The sequence below is a fragment of the Nestor notabilis genome, unplaced genomic scaffold, assembly GCF_000696875.1.
Source record: "Nestor notabilis isolate BGI_N333 unplaced genomic scaffold, ASM69687v1 scaffold7315, whole genome shotgun sequence".
NCBI classification, from domain to species: domain Eukaryota; kingdom Metazoa; phylum Chordata; class Aves; order Psittaciformes; family Psittacidae; genus Nestor; species Nestor notabilis.
The window spans coordinates 35,494-58,551 of record NW_009927847.1 but is presented as its reverse complement, the minus strand read 5'-3'; the positions used below and the strand labels follow the sequence as shown (position 1 = coordinate 58,551).

At 44.5% G+C, this 23,058-nt stretch overlaps 1 protein-coding gene across 1 annotated transcript in view; it reads right to left on the bottom strand.

Annotated features, from left to right (window-relative positions):
- Positions 1–3,595: 3,595 nt before the first annotated feature.
- The window catches only part of LOC104405514 (myosin-3-like), a 35,854-nt gene continuing 16,391 nt past the window's right edge, over positions 3,596–23,058 (bottom strand). Inside the window, exons 27-39 of the mRNA XM_010014246.1 lie at positions 20,821–20,939; positions 20,118–20,314; positions 19,666–19,849; positions 19,271–19,436; positions 18,681–18,805; positions 18,178–18,486; positions 17,889–18,092; positions 17,634–17,759; positions 16,154–16,324; positions 15,957–16,061; positions 15,785–15,880; positions 15,523–15,660; positions 3,596–3,730 (exon numbers count right to left, since the gene is read on the bottom strand). Coding sequence (XP_010012548.1) covers positions 3,596–3,730; positions 15,523–15,660; positions 15,785–15,880; positions 15,957–16,061; positions 16,154–16,324; positions 17,634–17,759; positions 17,889–18,092; positions 18,178–18,486; positions 18,681–18,805; positions 19,271–19,436; positions 19,666–19,849; positions 20,118–20,314; positions 20,821–20,939 — 2,075 coding nt within the window. The remainder of the gene's footprint in view (positions 3,731–15,522; positions 15,661–15,784; positions 15,881–15,956; positions 16,062–16,153; positions 16,325–17,633; positions 17,760–17,888; positions 18,093–18,177; positions 18,487–18,680; positions 18,806–19,270; positions 19,437–19,665; positions 19,850–20,117; positions 20,315–20,820; positions 20,940–23,058) is intronic.

The following is a 23,058-nucleotide window of genomic DNA, read 5'->3' as shown; positions in this document are numbered from 1 at the left end:
CACATAAGGGCACCATCCTGTCCCTCCAAGCCTGTCGATACTATGCACTTACCTTGAAGCAGTCCCTGGAGACAGGGCAGACTTGTCGCAGGGATGTTTTATATGATCTAGTCTGCAGATGCTACAGATGCCTACTCTTTCTTCGGTCAAAAAATTTTTGGCAAACCTTCTTTGGTAAAGCATTGTCTGGCAAACTGAACTAAGGGCATAATTGTCATTTGACATGACTAGATATAATTAGAAATTTTTGCTGTCTTACTGACTATATGAATACATCTCCTATAAACAATTTGACAAGGGTGTTAAGGAGGGAATCTGGACTAGTCAAGGCACTTAGAGAACTTGGATGCAGGACTTACGGATTCTATTGCTGGCTTTCCCACCAACTCACTGTATGACCCAGGGTGGATTGCTTGGTATGTCTGTGCTGCAGCTATCCCAGCTGTACAATAGATAAATCAGGATGTTAAAGGAGAAATTAGCAATATTAAAAGCTTTTGGTGGTTGTGATGGCAAAATCCTGAATGCAGAAGTGCAGATGTATAGCTGTTCATGAGGGTTACAGACACAACAAGAGAGGCTGGGTTCTACCTGGGCTTTTAAGATGGCGCCTCAGGCAGGGATGTGAGGCAGCTTCAGGGATTTCAGGAGGAGTGTGCAAGCATACCAGCACATAGAGAGGCATTTGCATGTGTGTGCCTCTGTACACACTTCAGATTGCAAATAAGTGGGAGATTCTCCAAGGAAGAATGTTGTTGGGAACCTGTGCCCCACCTTGTTCTATGGAAGGGATTATGGCTGCTGAGACTTCTGATCTGCAGGTCAGTGCCAGTGAGCAAGAGATGCTCCCTTCTTTAGCAGGCAATTTCTTAGCTTATCCAGCTGTTCCCGTGCCTATAACCCTAGGAAAGATAATTCTGATCTAGGAATGGCCCCTTCCCACTTTTTTTCCCCCCCCCCTATGTACAACTGGTAGAAAAATCCTCTAGTCAGCCATAACTATACAAAGAATTTGAAATGTGCATAAACACATCATCTCACTGTGCAGTCCCAGATGCTCTACACACAATATATCCTCAGTCTAGCATGTCCATTTCATCACAAATCTTGCGCACTTACAAAAAACACAGTGCTACCTTTGTGAGAACATTGTGGGTTACAGGCATGCCTGTACAATGCTGATAGACTGGGGGATAGAGAAGGAGGATTTTCTGATAATCCTGGAGAGAGATTCATCTAGTTTTAGGAGAAGGGCACTGTCATGTGAGCTGCTTTAAGTCCTGTCAGATTTAAACACATTCTTCCCCTGGTCATTGGCATTTTGATTATTAGAAGAGCTCAGTGGATAACACAAGGGCGAAGTTAGAAAAGTGATGCATGGATCTGATGTAATATCCAGAATCAGGCGATATCCGGTGCTTGTAAAGGTCATTCCAAGCAGAGCTGCAGCACTGCAGTGCCCATGTTCTTGGAGCCCAAATCGAGAGCTCACTGCTGAGCTCCATGAGGAGGGCATGGGGAAGCTGATGGAAAAACTCTGCACCTTGCCCAGGAGTCCAGAGCCAGCCAGTGGGAAATGGTGAGTACAGGAGTGCACCTCATGTCCTGCCTCTCTGGGGAGCAGGCACCAAGGAGTGCTCTGGGGACACCTACCTCCAGTGAGACCTGGCTTTGTCATCTTTGCACCCTCCTCTCAAGTGTTTATACACATTGATGAGATGCCCCTGAGCCTTTTCTTCTCCAAGCTGAACAGTCCCAGCTTTCTCAGCCTTTCCTCATAGGAAAGATGCTCCAGTCCCTCAGTCATCTTAGTGGTCCTTTGCTAGAGTCTCTCCAGTAGCTGTATATCTCTATTATATTGGGCAGCCTGGAACTGGACAACCAGTGCTAAGCAGAGGTTGAAGGATCATCTCCCTCAATCTGCTGGCAATCCTCCTCCTCATGCAGCCAAAGACAAGGTACACCTTCTTTGCAGCAAAGGCACATTGCTGGCTCATGTTCAACTTGGTGTCCACCAGGACCCCCAGGTCCTTTTTTGCAAAGCTGCTTTCCAGCCTGCCAGCACTCAGCACATACTGGTGCATGGGATTCTTCCTGCCCAAGTGCAGGGCTTTGGCCTTCCTTTGAACTAGTAAACCCAGAAGTCAATACTTCTGGATTTTGCCTAACCAGTACCTTGTGGTGCACCATCCTTCTGCCAAACTATTCTTCTTGGTCTGAGACTACAGACCTGCCAGTCCAGGTATACTATGTCTTGGCCATCTTAGGAGGGAAAGCTACCTTGTATACAGAGAAATGACACAGGATTTACACAAGAGAACTCAGATAACTGCAGACATTCACATCCTGCAAAGAAGACTGAGAATGCTGCCCAACAGCCCAGTGTGCGGAGAGGCTGCAGGACATACTGCCCCACCCAACAGCGCATCAAGTGTTGGAAGAGGTCCTGCTATGGCTGAAGGTTTCTGTGGATAAATGCAAATGCCTTCAGTTCAGATAAGAAGAAATTATTGTTACTGTGAATCTGCAATTCGTATTTCTGTGCCCATCAGAATTACTGACCTATGTCTACAGTAATAGCTCTCTATTAGTGTCTCAGTATCACTATAAACCCCAAAGTTACAAATCCCATAATGTGACAACAGGCATATGCACTTTGCTTGGTATCTTGGAGTGAAATCCCTGCAAGGTGCTTGGTATTCAAGAGTCTGAAGGATTACTGTAATACAGCAAAGTTCTTTAGAATGTTGTATATGGAGATGCAGCCCTCATGCCAAGAACAATACTGAGTTCAGCTAAAACTTATATACTTTACATTAAATAATACAACCTCCACCATGAAGCAGCACTTACAACACAGACCAAGTGTGTCTGCTTACTTTTCTGTCTTCTGCATTGTAATACAGAAATAATCCTGGTGGGTTAGACCAGCAGGAGTGAAAGGGCCTGACTGAATTCAGCATTAAACAGCCCAGTGCCATTCAAACTGAGTATCAAGGCTATTCTAGAAACTCCTCTGGAAGAACCAGCATTAAAAAACTCTTTCAGACAGTCAACAAGAACATAAAATGTTAAAGCATTGACTACTTTCACTTGAAAACTCTAACTTTAGATCCATTTCCTTTTCTTTCCCCCTTTCACATTAACTAAACAAAACACAGGAAACACAAACTTCTCATTCAGTGTTTTCAGGAGTTGTTTTTAAAATACCTTTCTGAAGGAAATTATTAGCAAAAGCAATGGCAGTTGTAATCGTGTGTGTTGTGAACACAGGTAGTATGTGAACTCTCAGTGAATAGCTATAGGGGAAAGACACCTGATAATTGTAAACCTGTAAAAGTTTGTGGAGGCTAGACGAGCAGGCAGAAGAAAGTGCAAAAACAGGCTGGAAGAATAACCCAGTGTTCAGTGGTTTGGTCTATGACATCAAGATCACAAAAAGATCACAAAAAGTGTTTGCTCAGCTGGCATAAGCATCCCTAGAAAGCACTCTAAGCTACTGAGCTTCTGCTTTGTATCAGTTTTAATTTATGAAGCTCACCTCTCCTGCCCAGGTATCACTTATTGGCACTGGCATAGTGGCTTATTAGAAAGCTTACAAAGAAGCAATGTCTAATCTGAAGTAGATGATATAGATTTCCCTGTAGTTTACTGTAGTTATATGAGGGAAAACTCTGCCCTGTTTCCCATATCCTGGTGCAGCCATGGAGAAATCTGCCCAGAAAGGGATCTGTTGAAAGAAGTGCAAGTGTCTCAACGCAAAAGAAGAATGTAACATTTCCTGCCAGTCACTAATTTTCTGTCAATCCTATTTCCATCTCTGCAGGGCTGGACTTCACTTGGACCAGAAGCAAACCACAGCACAGTTAAAAGAGGTGGACTGAAAACCATCTCTGGATACAGCCTGTCCTGCACAGCAATGCATTGTTGGCAGTGCACACATTCCCCAGGGAGGAGAAAGGATTCAGTTGTGCTGAAAATAGACCCTTCTTGAGACAGAGATCAGGCAGCTGCCTCCCTTTTGCCAGCCTTTAAGATGTATACTTTCTTCTCCTGATCCCTGTGGTTAGCTATAAGACAAGGAGTGAGAAGGCATTTTTCAGCTGGGCAGCACAGCCAGGCTGGAGAGGGGAACTGGATGTGGCTACAGATTGCTGGAGTTGGCTAGCAGGAACCTCCCTCTCATGCATGTTCAGAGTCATCAAGCTCTTGAACTGGAAATATGAGAAAGAGGAGGTTTTGCATTAGGAAAAGAAATAGAATTATAGAATGGTTAGGTTTGGAAGGGACTTTAAAGACAATCTGTTAGAGGGGTATTTAGCTGATTGTAGGGAGCTTTTTTTTGACATTGGCAAGTCCTCACCTGAAATAATTTGCCCAGTTTTAGGCTCTCCAGTTCAAACGGAATGTGAACTAATGGGACAGGGTCCAGAAGAAGGCTTAGCAACACGGGCAAGGGTCTAGAATACTCTGTTATGAAAAGTGTTTGAGAGCATGTTAAGTCTGAGGAAAAAAGATGAGAGCAGTTACAAAGACAATGAGTCAAGCTTTTTTTTTCATGTGTAGCAGACAATGTAACGAGGGGCAATGACAACAAATTGTTACTTGAAAGTATCTAGTTAGACATTAGGAAAATTCGTGACTATTGGGTGATGCAGAATGACCCAGGCTCCCAGAGAAGCTGTGGGGCCTGTGTCCAACTAGCTTGGCTACTCAAAGCCGTAACTAATCTGACCAGCATCGTCAGTAGATCTGCTGAAGTGGTGGAATGAACTACAGATCATCGGATATCCCTTCACAGCAACATTTCTGTGGCTTTAACGTAGAGGTTCCCTCTATCTATCCACAGTAGATAACTGCTCAAAGCTAAGCAGCTAAGGTATTCACAGCTTCACTTCTAAGAAACATATTTTTCTGGAGTGAGTCCTGGAAAACAGCTTTTCTCAAGTGGGCCACAGGCAAGATGCATTGTTCAAGACAGTTAATCCCATGCAACTTGTCAAAGCATGTGCCCCCAGAACACCAATTCCAGAGCAGTAGTAGGCTTTGGTAGTTTTCAGTCCTTGAAGAACAATGTGACATGGAGACAGAGAACTGTAGAGCTCCCCGTGGCAGCAAAGTGCATCACACCACATAAAGTTCTGCCAGGTGAGGAGCAACATGGCAGGCAGAGTTACAGGAGAGTCTTCTTATTATCACAGGCTGGACACATTCACAGTGGTAATTGCATGCTGGTGAGTATCTCTCTGGTACCATTTGTCAGAAAATGTGTGTATGATATAGTGAACAGTGGCTGACATCACCACTGGGTGTTATTTTTGATCTTAACATTGAAGAAAGTAAGATTACATGATGCCCCTGCCAATGGCATGGGTGTTGGACTAGATGGTCTTTAAAGGTCCCTTCCAACCCAAACCATTCTGTGATTCTGTGAATGGCTGTACTGGGTAAAATCAAAGGAACATGTAGACTCTCATACCTGGGACATTTCTTATCATTCCAATCTCCGCAGATACCCACCCTCCACACAATGTCCTACTTGTCCCCTCACATGGAATCTATAATGCTCGTGGGATACAGCAGACATCCCCTTCAACAGGGATCCCCTTGCACACCATACAAGCTGCTCAGCTTCTGCTCTAGTAGGACACCTTCTGTGGGCTGATGGCCTGTAGGGCAGGATGAGGCGCCTACACAGGCAGCACTGTCTCCTGTGCCTGGGTACAGGTCACTTCAGCTGCTCATCCTCAGGTCCCTGATAAAACACTGTAAATACTCCATAACATAGCTTTTGTACACATCTGTTCAGTGCTTATATACACATCAATGTTTGATGTTTTACCATCTGTCTCTAAACATTATGTTGCACAGGTGACAGACTTGGTGACAAGCAGCTTTGCTTGGATGTGCTTCTGAAGTTAGGTTCCTCTCCTTTATAACAACAAAATATGACCTGGTGTTGAAAAATTCAGAGATGTTTGTCTGTCCTGTGCATGTGCTACTTACTTTCAGATAAATTAGCATATATTCCCTCAAAATTCCCAAAGGAAGAACATCCTGCCTAGTCATTAGTACTAAAGAAACGGATTGAACAGCAAACCCATTAAGAATAAGCATTAGTTTTGCTTTCTTTTGTTTGCCAAAACTCCCTGAGGTACAATAGCACTAGGATGCTTCCTAGTTACATTCTGATGTTGTTTCAAGCTATCTTCTTCCTTGCATTGATACCCATTAAGTGATAAACAGCACTCAAGGAAAGCAGGGTTTTAGCAAAGAGGAACAGGGACTGGCCTGTTCCTGCAGAGGGAGGTGGAAGTGGCTGAGCTTGAACAGACAAATGTAGGAGTTTACAAAGCCCAAGTTTAGAGGCTTGCAGCTGCTGGGATAGAAAGGAAAACTCAGTGGCTGTAATTTCTGGGAGTGGCTATTTAACACAACCCACTGCTCCATGTGCCTTCCCACAGTGTAATCTGGCCTTGCAGAGCTCTGGCATAAGCAAAGTCGTTTTGCTGTGATCATTGTGTGATTATTATCCCTTGCTTCCTATCCTTTTCTTAAGCACCAGGGTTTTGGTTTACTCCCTTCCTTCCCTTTCTCCAGGTCTTCAGAGAATTTTACTCCCAAATAATTTGCTTTTCCAGCTGCCATACAAAACTTTACCTCAGCCCATTTGAGTGAATATGAAACAGCAGCTGTGCACCCATTTCTCAGCTGAAAACAGGGAGGATCTGTAAGGTTTGCTCAGCTGTCAGCAAGCAGGAACAGAAAGAAAGCATCAAGCAGAGAGAGTCTCATAGATTTGAGAATCAGCAGACAGAGCAAAGGTCCAGTTGGTGTTCTGTGTATGAGTACGTTGGATGCTTGGTGAAAATCTAATTTCACTTTTTCCATACTTTTATAATATTGTGTAAGCATACCATCTTCCCACTTGGTTGTTCCTTTCCCAAAGTGAAACGTCATCGTCCACACAGCTGTGCCTTCAGTGCTGCCATCAATTCTGTCATCTTTCTCTGTATCATTCCAAACCGCACAAGCCAAAACTGCGGAGAGCAAGTGGTTTGTGAGCCTGATACAATTATTTCTGTTTTGTTTTCAGTTGATCTCGATAATTCCTAATACTCTGCCTTTTGTGGCCACCAATGAGCACTGATTTGATGTTTGGATGTAATTATTCACTATTCTAGTGGTCTTCCTATCTCCTAATCCTGGTCATCCTTGCCGAGACTGAATTTCTATAGGTTTTGGTCTATATATGGCTCAGAGTCATCACCCAAACAGAGAAGCTGATGTTTTTTTTCATCTGCATAAAGGATTTTTATGACTGATGATTATTCAGTCTGCCTTACAAGGATGACATCTTTCTCAGTGGCTCTCAGCTAAATGATAGTGAGACTCAAGAGTAGCACAGCCCAGCTAATAGAGCAGTAGAGACACGGGTGAAACAGCTAACTTACATGAAGGTGAGCAGCTCTTCACTGAGTACCAGAGTTGTGTCATTCACTCACACTCCTCATGTTCCCAGCAAACATCAACGGAAGAGCTGTCCGAGGAGGTGACATTCAGGATGGCCTTTCTATCACCCACCAAAGCAGCTGAGAAGCTCCTGTTACAGAGCAGGGGAGTGGGGTGGGCAGGCTAAGATGCCTCCGGGTAAGACAAAGAAAAAAGAGAGCAAATGGCAAAAGGGGGAGGGAAGGAAAGTCAGGATTAGGTGCATAATATTAGCACTAGCAACAACTGTATCTTAAAAAAGAGAGCAATGAAGTGATATCTTCCTAGGGTGACACTCATCTGTGACAGATGCACAAATCCCACTTCTGGGCAGATTTCAGTGCTCTGAAGTGAATTATACTGTATGGAATTTGTATAAAGCTGTTCACTCTAAGCATTAGACTTTTCAAGGTTAAGACAACCTACTGGATTACCATAGGAATTTGAGTCACTGAAGTGAAGTCACCAACAGCATACGTAGCAGAGTTTTCCAGTGGCATTTCCTGAACTAACTTTTTATGATGCAGTAAAGTTCCTTTTGCATCCTCAGGAAATTTGTCAACAGCCTCATTATTTCATGTTGGCAGATGGATTTCCTTGGTGTCAGCCTAAATGTTTCCTTAATTTCTCTCTGCATCCCCCTGAGATGCTGAAGGAAGGATACAAGTCTCTGCTCCTCCTCAAGGGCCAATCAGTCATGTAAAATAGAACAGCTCCAGTAGGAGACAATGATTATGACATGCCACCAGGCAGCAGCAGCGAGGGTGTTTTACAGCTCAATCATGACGATGGCCTGAGAAGATCTATGCAAAGTCTGCTGCAGCTCAAGATGCAGCGCCAACACCATCACTGCTCTGCTGAGCAACACAGGTGTATGTTGCCTTCCCTCCAAACCAGTCCCTCAGGTCCCTCAAAGCACCTGTGGCACCCTAAGAAGTGCCTCCGGGGGGACAGTATCTCTCAGGGTGCCTCATAGGGTCTCACAGCAGCCTCATCCCATGACCCCGCACTGCTGCCTGCCTCTTACAATAGCTAAGCTTGGGCTTTACCTCTCTGGGCTCTGATCCCAAAGCCTTCATGTGCCAAAATGTTTCTCTCAACAGTACTGTGCTGACATCAGGTCTACGCTGCTGGCAAGGGGCTAGTGGGAGGCAGGCCCTGTAAGACTAGTCATGAGACCCTAACAGCAAGGCTTGGATGATTCCTCCTCACCTGGGACTCCTAATAGGAGCTCACGGTGTGAACTGTTGAATTTGACTTTACTGACAAAGATTTTCTGTAGGTAAATATTTTCAATCATTTGCTCCACTGTTACTGGAATGCTGCATTTGAGCATGGGAGAACCCTGGCCATCCATATGGGACAGCAGCTCTGTACGCGCCCATCAGCTGCATCTATTTTAAACTTTCTCTCAGAGATGTTCGTTTATGGCCACCATAGACTGATGTTTTCCTCAAGACCTTTGCACAAGCCCTTATCAGGTGTCAGGCAGCCTCACTCCACAGATAGAGTGTCAATGCAAAATGACTCTCCTTCTCCATAAGGCAGTGAGCGATTCATCTTCCTCACACTGGTGTCCCACTTTGATCCTGATAATCCAGCAGGTTTTATAGCAGTGGCTGCTGGTAGGGATTTTTACCCAGCATCTGCTCCTCCTGCAGCCTCCCCTGGCTCAGAATCATTAATTTGTTCCTTTCCCCTTTATATGGTCTAGTGGAAGGTGTCCCTGCCCATGGCAGGGGGTTGGAACTGGATGATCTTAAGGTCCTTTCCAATCCAAATTATTCTATGATTCTATGTTTCCATGATCTATCTACACCCTCCTCCCAGGACGGGCAGGACCAGCTGGCACCTCTCAGATACTCAGCTTCTGCTCCCACCTCCTCTCCCACTTCTAGACTGTTTATTTTCCTGGAAGATTCTTCAAAACATACATGCACGGGTGGTAGCCACAGGCTGGGCTCACACAGAGTGACAAGCTGGATCCCCGTGGGGCAGACCACAGCAGCACTTCAAAACTTGGGCTACTCTGCACTGTCCCCATCTGCTTACGCCCTGCCAGAGAGGGCAGTTGCTCCTGTGGACTCATCCCAGGCTGCCTTCCCTGCCTGGGGAGCTGAGATCTGGCCATGTTTGGGGCTTCCAGACTCCAGCTGGAGTCTGCCAGTATCCCTGAAGTCTTCAACCCTCTGGGAAGGTATGACTGTTCATTACCTCCTACCAGTACAGCTTGTGCTCCTGTCTTAGGGATGCTTTCTTCTCCAGAACACAGCCAGCTCTCCACAGCACAATGTGCAGGCATGAGTGACAAGCCATGTGCAGGAGTAATGAAACAAAATACTGCTGTACTTTACAGATTCAATTCAGTAAACTATTTCTTCAAAACTAAAGCTAAACTTTACAAAGCTCTCTTGAGGTGGCCTACAAGCTAAACTGGCATTTTTAGGCTATCACTGTAGTGTTTCCCAGCAGTTCTCATATTCTCCTGACCTTCTTTCCCCAAACCTGATGCTGAGTTGTCATTTCTTCCACTCCCACATTCTCTGCCATCAATTATCTTGTTTCCTTACACACCCTCATCTCACTCTCCATCTCCCAAATCCCTCCTTGCACTCCCCAGCCTGATACCAACCTTACCTCAGCACTGTGCTTACTCTCACCTCCTCCATCTCTCACTCACAAGCTTATTAACGTTTTCTGCAAGGAGAGGGGCATGAAGGCAAGTTCAGCTGCTGGCATCACACTTAATGCACCGGGGGCCCCAGCTCCATGCTGGATCTGAACATGCTCATGGGCTGCTGCTGCTCCATGGCTTTCTGCAATACTGCTAGTTCTGGAGCAAGCTTGGAGCAAGACCTGCCTTCCCCACAGGGGAAAGGATTCATGGATTGGGGTCTCTTGCTGATCAGCAAAAAACGGGCTCTCAGGTCACTGACTCGTAGAATAGCTTGCATTGGAAGTGACCTTCAAAGCTCAACTCGTCCAACCCTGCTGCAATGAGCAGGGACATCTTCAATCAGATCAAGTTGCCCAGAACAACATCCAGCCTTGCCTGGAATGTCTCCAGGGATTGCTCTAATTTGTTGTTTTACAAGAGAAGGGTTGCCCCCATATACCTCAAAGTGAGCCTGGCTGACTGCTGGAAGTACCTGGGCAGCTGCTGTGTTCCCCGTGGGAACACAGTGCAGTGAGCACCCAGGTGCTGGGTGGGCACAGCGTCATTGCACAAACTTCCAAGGGGCCACTCTTGATCTGTGTCTTACCAGAGAGAGCGCACTCATGCCTGTTTCTGGTTTTTAACCTTTCAGCTGAGGAAGGAGCTGTGCCAAAGCAGGTCTCTCTGGGGTAAGAATAGCATCTGTCGTCTTAGGACACAACACAGTTGTCCAGCTCCTGCATGGCGGCACGTTGTGCTGAGATATAGAAGGCAACCCACCCGCCAAGGAATGTCTTCAAGCGCTATTAGTGGAAGCAGATCATCTCCACAAACAGGCATGACCCCGTGCAGGAGTCTTCCAAGAGCAGGGCTATTCTGAGCTTCTGACACTGAGGATGAAGGGAAACACATGACAGGCCGATCCTCCTGGCATGGGCCACCTCCAGAGCTCTGTGCAGCCCTGTCTCCTCCCGTGGGAATGACTCTTGGGAAGGCTGATGGGTGGATCTGTGGGACCTCAGAGCCCAGGAGGAGGGGTCCAGGAGGGAGCTGGGAATTTGCTGGGGACACAAGGCCAAGCCTCAGCCTGTCAGCACTGCCCAGCCATGCTTATGGCAAGTCCTGCCTGAGGGTGTGTACTTGTCCCTGAGTACATGGCTGCCTGCTTCATTTTCAACCCCATCCATGAAAGCTACACAAAACCAGAGGCTGTGTAACTGCACACAAGTGAAACAAATCATCTGGAGCCAGAGTGTATTTGCCTATTACCTCCTGAAGCTCACTATCTTTGAGTGGTCTTTGGCACTAGGGATGTTCGAGAGGCCCTTTTTCCTCTTCCCAGACATCATAATTCCCTCCCTGACTTATTTCAATCCATTTAACATCATCTTTCTTGTTGTGGTATGGATTTTGTTCATTCCAATTTATTTTTATCTCATTTTTTGTTTCATTTTCATTGCCTTGTAAAGCTGGATCTGCACATTAAAATCTCAGGGGGAGTGAAAAACACTCTCTCAGAAGCTTTCCAGCTGGATCAGGTGGCCGAGTCAATCTCCCTCGGGACCCCACATTCAGCTGGGCAGATGCACAGTAGCAGCACTAGCAGGCAGGAACAAGTGGTCATGGAATTCAATATGTACTAAGTACCTCTAAAGTGCTGCCACTAAATCCTGTCCCACACCATTAGGGGATGGATCTCATGCTGGCTCTTGGAACAAGGCCCCTTGGCAGACACCCAGTCTTCTGAGCCATTCCCAGGCATGTGCAGCACTCCTGCAGATGAAGACTCAGTTTATTCAGCAGACCAGAGGCACAAGTATTCATTCCAGCACCCTAATAAGTTAAACTGACTCCTCCTACAGCCCCCAGCAGTCTGCCCTTGCCAGGAACCTCTGCACTAATTGGGCATCTCCCTGTGTCTACCATAGGACAGTACAACTGTGTGTGGGCAGTGTGACCAGCCCCTCCTTGGTTGTTCACATAAAGACAGGCGGGCGATAAAAAGAAAGGCTTTACCCCATCTTGGTGCCATGTGACCAGGCTCAGGTTCCTACAAAGAAGCCTTCCCAGGTGGAGACCCACACAGGATCTTAAAACCATCTTCCTGGTATGGCAGGCTGTGTGATGGGGATGCAGACAGGGCTGTGTGCACCTCTGAGACTCTCCAGCAGCAGAGTGCTTCTGTTCGTGTTGTCCTGAACCACCATGGCTTAGCATCAGCTGAGCTTCCTTTCTGCAACTCAAGCTGTGAAGCTTTGTGACCATGGCCATGCATTTCTTTCAATCTGTTTTATTCTTACTGCATGAAATTGGCAGTGCACAAAGTGGGCCACAGGCTTTCAATAGAGCTGCAAGCCCTCCTGCAATTGTGCTCTCAGCTCCTCAACTTCAAATGAAGAGCTGAAACAGAAGTCATCCCTTGGGAGACCAAAAGAGCAACACATCCACATCTGTCCCAGTTGGTGTGAAAAACTAAAATTCCAATTCCCTCAAATCACAGGCCAGTAACAGTGGATGGAGGCCCCTCTTGAGAAGATCATGGTGTGAAGACAGCTTTCAGGGAAACTAATGGCTAGACTGAATGAGAAGGTTTATCAAAGTTCCAGGTTTCTCAGACAAGCTGAAGGTCTTGCAGTTCATCGACTCAGTATTTCATGTGGTTATTTTTTGGGCAGAGTGGCAGGAAACCTTTGGCCACTGCATAACAATCATTACCAAATACTCCTAAAGGAAACGTGAAAACCCATGTGTGTAGTTCAGAGACTGGGGGTATAAACCTCAAGCAGCTACTCAGACTTTGCTGTTATTATTATAGACCAGTTGATAACTATTTACAACTTAACAAATATGTGAGACAGTGAAGTTCAAGTCCTCACCTGCTCAGAGCTGCAACACTGGGTAGCTCAGAAGTGGGGCAACTTTCTGAAATGCAGGTTGACTGCAAGGAGAACAGAAATACTTGATTCATAATGCACATAGATGGCTATTGGTTCACAGGCTGGAGCAGTCTTGTTCTCCTGTGCAGAGATACAGCAGTGAAACTAAGGAGGAATGCTTAATTCTGTTCACATTGCATGTTTGACATACCACATCTGCTCTGACAGTAGTTTATTCTCAGCTTCATTTGACAAGGTCAGGATATCTGCTTTCAAGCAGAAGGCATGGAGGAAGCCTGTCAAATACCTAGATTTAAAGGTCAGCACAAAATTGCTGAAACATGGTCAGAGAAGCAGTGGGACTTGAACCCTTAGCTTAGAAAGAAAATTACTCTCATATGAACATCAACATTTGGAGCATCTGAAGTTGCAGGTGTCTACTTTATTAACACTGATACAGCAGCAGAGTGCAGAAAATGTTTGTGTCTGTAAGCAAGTGGAAGATTTCCTCCTACCAGCATAGCTCTATCTACTGCAAATCCACAGCTGGGAAGATGCTTTGTGTAAGTTCTGGTTATCCCAGAGGAAGCTCATTTTTCACTTCTGAACACTTCCTGGAAAGGAGAAGCTTTGTTTAGTCTGCACATATTAAGATCATAGAATCACAGAATCATAGAATAGCTTGGGGTGGAAAGGACCTTAAGATCATCGAGTTCCAACCCCCCTGCCATGAGCAGGAACACCTCTCACTAAACCATGTCGCCCAAGGCTCTGTCCAACCTGGCCTTGAACACCGCCAGGGTTGGAGCATTCACAACTTCCTTGGGCAATCCACTCCAGTGCCTCACCACCCTCACAGTAAAGAACTTCTTCCTTATATCTAATATAAACTTCTCCTGTTTAAGTTTGAACCTATCACTCCTTGTCCTACCACTACAGTCCCTAACAAAGAGTCTCTCCCTATCACCCTTATAGGCCCCTTTCAGATACTGGAAGGCTGCTATGAGGTCTCCACATAGTCGTCTCTTCCCCAGGATGAACAGTCCCAACTTTCTCAGCCTGCCTTCATAAGGGAGGTGCTCAAGCCCCCTTATCATGCTCGTGGCCTTCTCTGGACTTGCTCCAACAGCTCCACGTCCTTTTTATGCTGAGGACACCAGAACTGTACACAATCCTCCAAGTGAGGTGTCAAGAGAGCAGAGTAGAGAGGCAGTGATCTGCTGGTCACGCTTCTTTTGATGCAGCCCACCTCACAAGCGTGTCCAGATCCCTCTGGATGGCATCCCTTCCCTCCAGCATGTCAACCAAGCCACACTCGGCAGACTTGCTGAGGGCACATCAATCCCACTGTTCATGTCACTGACAAAGATATTGAATAACACAGGTCCCAACACCGATCCCTGAGGGACACAACTCGTTACTGGTCTCCAGCTGGACATTGAGCCGTTTACCGCAACTCTTTTTGTGCGGCCATCCAGCCAGTTCTTTATCCACTGAGTGGTCCATCCATCAAATTGATGTCTCTCCAATTTAGAGACAAGGGTGTTGTGTGGGACAGTGTCGAATGCTTTGCACAAGTCCAGGTAGATGACGTCAACTGCTCTGCCCCTGTCCATCAGTCCCGTAGCCCCATCATAGAAGGCCATCAAATTGATCAGGTAGGATTTCCCCTTAGTGAAACAATGCTGGCTGTCACCAACCACCTCGTTGTTTTTCATGTGCCTCAGCATTTTTTCCAGGGGAATCTGCTCCAAGATTTTGCCAGGCAAAATCTTACTTAATCAGAACATTAATTTTGTCTAAGGCCCACAGAAAAGTTGGTTTAGGGATGTTCAGAGTTAGGTTGGCTCTCATCACTGTCACTTTATGAGGCCGCTTCTTAAATCTGAAACAAATTGGATGAAACTAGCCAGAAGGCTCATGAGCTTTCAGGCACCAGAGCCTGAAATGCTACTCACAGAATCCTAGTAGCACAGAATGGTTTGGGTTGGAAGGGACCTTCAAGGATCATCTACTTCAAAACTCCTGCCATGGACAGAGATGTCTTTCAATAGATCAGGCTGCCCAAAGCTCCATTCAACCTGAGCTTGAACACTTCCAGTGATGAAGTATCCACAATTTCTCTGGGCAACCTGTTCCGTGCCTCACCACCCTTATTGTAAAACGTTTCTTTCTTATGTCCAACCTAAATCTCCCCTCTTTCAGTCTAAAACCATTGCTTCTTGTCCTGTCATTAGAGGGTCTGGTAAAAAGTCTTTCTCTGTCTTCCACATAAGCCCCCTTTATATATTGAAAGGCCAGAATAAGGTCTTCTCAGAGCCTTCTCTTCACCAGGCTGAACAACTTCAGTCCTCTCAGCCTTTCTTCAAAGCCTCTTCCTTCCAGAACACTCCTTTCTGAGTGATGGCTATGTCCACCAGCAAGGCACAAATCTACTGCTTGACTTGCTTGAGCAAACACTACAGACTGCACAACCTGCCTTTTGCAATAAAAGCTTACCTTTGCAGAAGGGACTGCTTGGGTTTTAGCTCTGAGCTTGTTTACTTGGCTTTCAGCAATATCTGCCCTTTCCTCAGCCTCTTCCAGTTTGTGCTGTGCTTTTCTGAATTTGGAGAGATTGGCATTGGCTAGTTCATCCTGAAATGGCAAAACAAAAGGAATTAAAAATCCACCTGACAACATGCTGGGGCACAGAGATAACTTTTAAACTGACAGTCCTAGAAAACGGTGAATAAGTTTTTGCTTCAGTTTAGTGACTCACAGCTTCCTCAGCTTGGCTTTTGTAGGATTTGATTTTCATCTGCAGTTTATCTACCAGATCTTGTAACCTCATCATGTTCTTCCTGTGTTCTTCATTCTGTAGAAAGGGAATATGCAATTATGCATCCTTGGGAGATAAAAGATCAGGAGAATTGCTTTCTTTTTACACCCACCTGGAAAGTCAGCTCTTTGACACGCCTTTCGTATTTGCGGATGTTTTTCATAGCCTCTGCAGATTGTTTATGTTGTTCTTCCAGCTCAGCTTCTAACTCCCGGATCTGGTGAATAAATCAACAGTTGGCTTGAGCCCTCACATAAGGATCAGAGAAGAAAAGCATCTTTGACACTCATGTTCAGCACTGGTACTCACCCTGGTCTCCATCTTCAAGAGCTGTTTCTTTCCTCCCTTCAGTGCCAACTGCTCAGCCTCATCCAGACGGTGCTGCAGGCTCTTCACTGTCTGATCCAGGTTCCTCTTCATCCTTTCCAGGTGGGCACTGGTGTCCTGCTCCTTCTTCAGTTCTTCTGCCATCATGGCTGCCTTGGAAGGGAGATGACACAAGAAACTGGAAGAATGTGAAAGAACAGTGCATGCTGTGTACCATCTGAGGATGTATTACCAGTTTCTGATGATCCTGCCACCACATTTCCTGCTTTGTGACATGATAGTGGCAGAAGCATGATAGGAAATAGCAGGAAAAAGGATAGGAAAAAAACTGCCCCACTGTACATGCAGAGCTTGGAACAAAGAAAGAGTAAATCTTCCATCCCAGAGTATGGCCATTACTGTGACCTTCACTGACACCCAGGTGCCCTGCAGTAGAGCAACAGCCACAGCAAAACTTGGGAGCAGGACTTGGCACAGCTGAGAGGCTTCTCCGCATAACACACATGAAATGTGATGGAGTTTGTGTGTTGTGCCTTAGTGCATGCCCTGTTATTTCCACAGTTGCCTGGATGGCAGTGTTACAGGGCAGAAACCAGTTTAAAACCAGTCATGATATTTAAGACAAAACTAGGATATATTTTGCTCTCAAACATTTGATTCCGCAGGATCAAATTAAGTGTTTTGGTGAAATATTGAGTAAAGTTGCTTACAAATAATGTAAAATTCAGCAAATTACTTTGGCAGCAAAATACATTAAAAAGTCTAAATTGAAAAATGTGAGAATGAAATAATGGCATTTATATTTTACATATATATATATGTATGTGTCTAATTCATTATAATGTTCTATTTCTGTTAATTAAAAGTGAATAAAAATGGTTTTGGTGGTTGGGTTTTTTTTCCGTGAGCAAATGGAAATGTTTTCCTTCTCTTTTAACTCCAAATAATGTTTTTAAGTGTTAAGATTTTGGTTTGATTGTATGCATCAAAAATCATCAGCAGGTTGGGTCCCATGATACACCAGCTCTATTTCCGGACTGGAATTCACTGGCCTTTCAAAGGAGGATATAGGACCAATTTTGAACAGAAATACACAATTCTCAGTTGAAAAGTTCTTTTATAAGATTTGGAAAAGATAAATCTTTAAATTCCTTTCCCACTTTACTAGTTTCAATACAGCAAGGTTATTTTGTGGTTGACATTTTCATGCAGTACTGGACAAATCTGGTTTAGACTGACTAAATGTCGTTTAGTTAATTACGATAACAACATCCCCAATAACTCATCTGTCAGCAGGACAAGTTCCCTGTTGTTCTAATCCTCCTCTGAGGGCCTCTTCAACCAGGCCCACAGACTGGTTTCTCTGTCCAACTTGTGACAAGAGCATTTACATTAACTCGCTGCAGCAATGCCATTGGGAAGCCCTGAAAATTCGAAGAGAAAAGCACAGTAACATCCTCACATCTGTGATTGCCTTCTTTGCTCTTTCTTCAGCATTTTTTGCTTCATCAGTAATATTTTCCATCTCAGTTTGGATTTGTGCCATATCAGTTTCAAGCTTCTTCTTTGTATTATGAAGGCTGGCGTTCTATAAAGGAGAAAAAGAGAGGCTTTAAGTGTTTGTATTTGGTCTCTTACATGGTAAGACCATGAATTACTATTACTTTATGATAATCCCTGGACCCCCAAAATATGTCTCTCTTAGCAAAGTAAACACCTGGGTATGGAGGAGCTGCACACATTCAGTAGCATCCATCAGTTCCTGCTCAGCCACTTTCCTTGACCGCTCCGTCTGCTCCAGGGCTGCCCGTAGCTCCTCAACTTCAGCCTGCCACAGGTTTGCTCTGCGCTCCACTATGGCCACCTGCTCCTTCAGGTCCTCCTGTGTCCTCAGAGCATCGTCCACGTGCCGCTGCGTGTCCTAAACATGAAGAGCCAATTTTGTCCTAATGAATTTCTTGGATACTGTGCTTACAAATAAATCAACCAGCAAGGTAAACCAGGACCTTGAGAACTCCCTGGATGCTGTGCAGGTGTTTCTGTGCCTCAGCAGCCTGGCGGTTGGCATGGCTGAGCTGGATCTCCATTTCATTCAGGTCTCCATCCATCTTCTTCTTCAGCCTTAAGGATTCACTCCTGCTCCTGATCTCAGCATCCAAAACACCCTGCATTGTCTCCACAGTCCTTTGACTGTTCTTTTTTAACTGGCTGATCTCCTCATCTTTCTCAGCAATCTTTCTGTTGATTTCTGATTTAATCTGAGTCAATTCTTGGTTGATGCCAAGAATTTTCACCTCTTCATGCTCAAGAGTTGCCTTTGAATGGGGAAAACCAAACACAAAAATAACAGTTCAGAGAACACAATCATTGTGATGGTACTCAGTGACTTACACAAACTCCTAGTTTGTGGCAATCAATCAACCTCGCACATAGCCACTGCCCAGGAAAGAGAACAGAAAGCTCTTCAGACTGCTGTCTGCTTTTCCCAGTAATATTTAAACTAACTCACCTCTGCTTCTTCCAGAGCTAATCGCAGCTCAGATTTTTCTACTTCAGCTTGCTTTTTGGCTTTCTCGAGGTCTCCAATCGTTTTGCCATTTTCAGTAACGTGTTCAGTCAGATCAGCTATTTCCTCTGTGAGATAAGAATGACATCAGCCTGGGGCAGCCAGAGAAGCTGAACTCTCTGCTTTGTGACTGTGTTCAACACACAAATGTACATGTGTTCACAGTTCTATATGTATGTACAGATAAAAACAGATACAGTCAGCTCATGTATGATGACATAGACACAGGGGCATCAGTGTGGTTTCACAGCCCTCCTTACACTGGAAGATGACTGCATGTGTTTATGTCTCTGGGTAGGCCATCAGGGTAATACTACAGGTCTTGTTATTACATGTTCACAGTGCATCTGTAAAATTCACTTTCACAAGCTGCACAGCCTCTTGAGAGCCTCTTGCTCTTTACCAGGCAGCAGCACCTAAATGCCCTTGATCTTACACCTCTGCAGTAGATAACGGAGAGCCAGGAGCACACTTGTAGAGCATGTCTTGCTGTGTTAGGATTGTGGACAGCTAATGGGAACCCAAACACTTACGTTTGAGAGCCTTGTTCTCCTGTTTGATCACTTCAAGCTGATCTAAGGTTTCCTCATAGGCATTTTTCACTTTGAAAAGCTCTGCATTTAGTGAGCGTGATTCTTTAGAGAGAGCTTCCCGCTCCAGCTGCCTCTCCTCATACTTTCCCTTCCATTCTGCCATGACCTGAAAGACATAGTGTTTCACTTCCTGCTAGTACAGAAAATGTTATTGTGGTTATTTTCTGTACTAGATAAACACCGCAGCCTCTGAAAACAGGGCAAATCCCTGTTGCCATGCTCTAGAGCAGCTTATAACTTAGTCTCAACTTGATTTCAGTACTGACTTAAGTGAGGAATATTAGTTTGGCCTTCTAGGAAGGCTAGACCTAAAAGATACCGTGCTTCCTCCTCACCTTATCAAAATTCTGCTGTTTCCTGTCAAGGGCAGCTGCCAATGTGTGTGCTCTCTCCCTGTCCACTGTCAGATCCTCCACCTCCCCCTGTAACTTCAAGTTAATCTTCTCCAAGGAGGTACACTTTGAATTCACAGTCTCTGCCTGCTGCCCTGTTTCCTGGAGACGCTGACAGAGCTTCTTCCTTAAGGAATATAAAGAAAACAAGTATATGATTCAGAAAATCATTGTCATATCATAGAATGGTTAGGGTTGGAAAGGACCTTAAGATCATCTAGTCCCAACATTATAGTTATGAACATAGTTTCCTAAGTACAGTATCAGAAGTAATTGTTTTCATTAAGTGCCTATACAAACCCCAATAAAATAATTTAGGTCAGGCTGCTGAAAGTAGGTCTATGTTCTGCACAATATACATAACATCTGGACATCTCAGTTCATCTACCACGTACTTGGCCTCCTCCAACTCCTCCGTGTGCTGAATAGCATCTGTCTCATATTTGATTCTCCACTGGGCCACTTCGCTGTTGGCCTTGGACAGGGCACGCTGCAGCTCCCCCTTGGCTTCCTGCTCCTCCTCATATTGTTCCCGGAGCAAGTCACAGTCATGGCGAGCAGACTGCAGGGCGTGGGCCAGCGCATTCTTGGCCTAAAAGTTACTCATAGTATTATGTATGTACGTTAGCTGTGACCAGCAGGTGACACCCTCGCCATGCACACTAAAGATATGGTCACTGCAGCTTGGGCAGAAGACAAAAGGACAGAGCTTTATAAGTGTTCAGGCAGCTATGTTCAGTTGCAATCAATTTTTCTCAGCAATGCCATTGAAAAAAACCAATGGCGGTGCTTTCACTTTCACCTTGGCATATGCTGCAGCTTTTCTTCCCTGTGGCTACAGAAGCAAAAGAAATCACATAGACCATTGCTTTAAAGTTAAAAAATTTCAACAAAACTGAAACTACTTTTCACATGTCAGGGACATCCTTAGGCAAAGCACTTAAAAACAGTGCTCCCTCTACACATCCTGCCTAGTGGTAGTTTTATTGGGTTAGACTGTAAGCAACAATACTTCCAAACTTCCAGAAGTGTTTTTTAAATGAACTGGGGCCCTGATTCATTTTGAAGCCTTAGCATGTGCTCAGGGGTCAGCACTACCTTACTCTCTTCTTCTAGCTGCCTCTTAAGCTCTTCTATTTGCTGTGCAATTGCCTGCTTGCTTCTGGCCAGCTGCACAGTTATGGTTTCCTTCTCTTCGAGTTGACGGCTCAGTTCACCTGTGACAGGAGAAGACAAGTTTCCAGCAGTGTCAGGATTAAAGATTCTGAAAACAGGTATAATATATAATAATGCATAATAATAATCAATAACAGACAAGCGAAATCACACATCACATGTTTATCTGATCACTTGTTGCCTTTATGTATATACTTTTACCATTCTTATTTTACCATTCTCATTGCATATATTTTTTTACCATGTCATATTTATCCTCAGAGTAATGCAGGGTTTAGTAATGAAATTATGAGAGAGATGTAACCAACACATATATCCTTCAATATTACTCCTATTCTGCTTCAGTCATGAGTTTCACTGTTCATTCAGACTTCCATATATGCATGTTTAACCCACAACTCTCTCAGCTTAAATAGTTATTTAAGTGCATAGCACTTGATTTCTCTAGGGTTTCAAACCTACTTGGTAATATTCTGTACTATCTCCACAACTGATTCCACATAGGTTTCCCTATTTTTTTTCTGTACAGGCATTTGCAATATACAGTGTGGTGCATTTGGGCACCCAGTGCTACAAGGAACCTGATTCATCGTTGCCGCTGCCAGAGGACCAGAGCTACCTGTGCTTCATCAACAGGAAAGGGTGAGTGGCACATGGTATTTTCTCTTGCCTGTATCTGAGTGAGTCCCCATCATGTATCAAGGATTAATACTAGTGCCGTCAATGCCATTTTTTGCCTTACCTGTCTGTTGGGCAATCTGACTTAAGGCAGTCAAAGGAGTCATATATAGATCCCCTGGCGCATGATGTTTAACCTGGCTAAGAGCTGCTATCACACAGTTTGTGTGACATCAAAAATCAGTTTACCTGTTTCATTCCTACTTTATTAAATGTTTGCAGCAGATTCTTAAAGTGCCACAGCCCAACCCATTACTGTTCTTTCTTTCAGAGGCTCAAGATCTGCAGCTTACGTTAACTTAGTCTTACATTAAAGGAACTCACAGCAGCGATGGAACAACATTGGTCTGATCTGCAGTACCTCTCTGTCGTGGGATGGTGGTAGTAATCACTGCTATTACCACCTCCTCTTCTTCTTCCCATTCATATGTATTATTCCAGAAACTGTTTTCTCCTGACTCCCATTCTAAGTCTTCATCACTTTCAGCAGATCAGCAGCTCTTCTTCACTTTTGCATCCTGATCTGCTTTTTGCAAGTATCTAATTTTAGCTGCACATTTTTATGATCAGGTCCCTTTGGAGCCCTCCCTTGCTTTGGGGTGAAACATTTCACAGTATATTTTAATCCTTCAAAATGTTCCTGTTGTTTTTCTTTCTTTTTCTGATTCTCTAATTCCAGTTGTATCCCTTCGTACATTTTTGAACCACTAGATTATATTCTTTTTCTAAAGAGAAAACTTGCTTTAGACTTGCTCAATTGTTTCTTTTAAAACACAATTTCCATGAATATATATATATATGATATATATGAATCTATATATTCATAAGCTTTACAATAACTGGAAAACATTTATTCTACGTCACCCTCTGTCCTGTGGGCCGAAGTAACATCTCTCTTCTTTCTTGGAATGGTGACAGCCCATGCTGTCACCTCTAGAATTCTTGGGTCTGTGTGTAGCCCTCTAATACTGTCATTTTCAGACTTCTTGAGCCAATTTATGTTTTTTTGTCAAGCTTTCCATTTTGTTATAAGATTCCCCTTGAGCACTATACACAATGACATTACAACAAACTGGTCAGATCTATAGCATCATCTTTTAAGTATGGTCACTTCAGAAAGGTCACTCAGAAGAAGGAAGAATGTGGTTATAGTCTATGTATCCCACATGACATTCTCCACCAGAAGGTGTTTAAATGTCCTTTTCTCTGTTAAGGGATGGAGATGGGGGAGTCACAGATCACAACCAGTATCTAGTTGAACACTTTTTATTAATGAAGTCACTACAGTTATTAGCCTCAAGCTGTTAATGCCAGGCAACTCTGAACACAGCACAGCTATGTATTTCTTCACAGTTCACTCATACACACTTTCACTCATATCTCCCTAATAGGAGCAACACCTGAAAGCCAACCCCAGATCTTTGCTCAGAAGAAGAGGATCACAGCAATAGGCCAGTATTAGTCAAAAAGACCCTGAGGGGC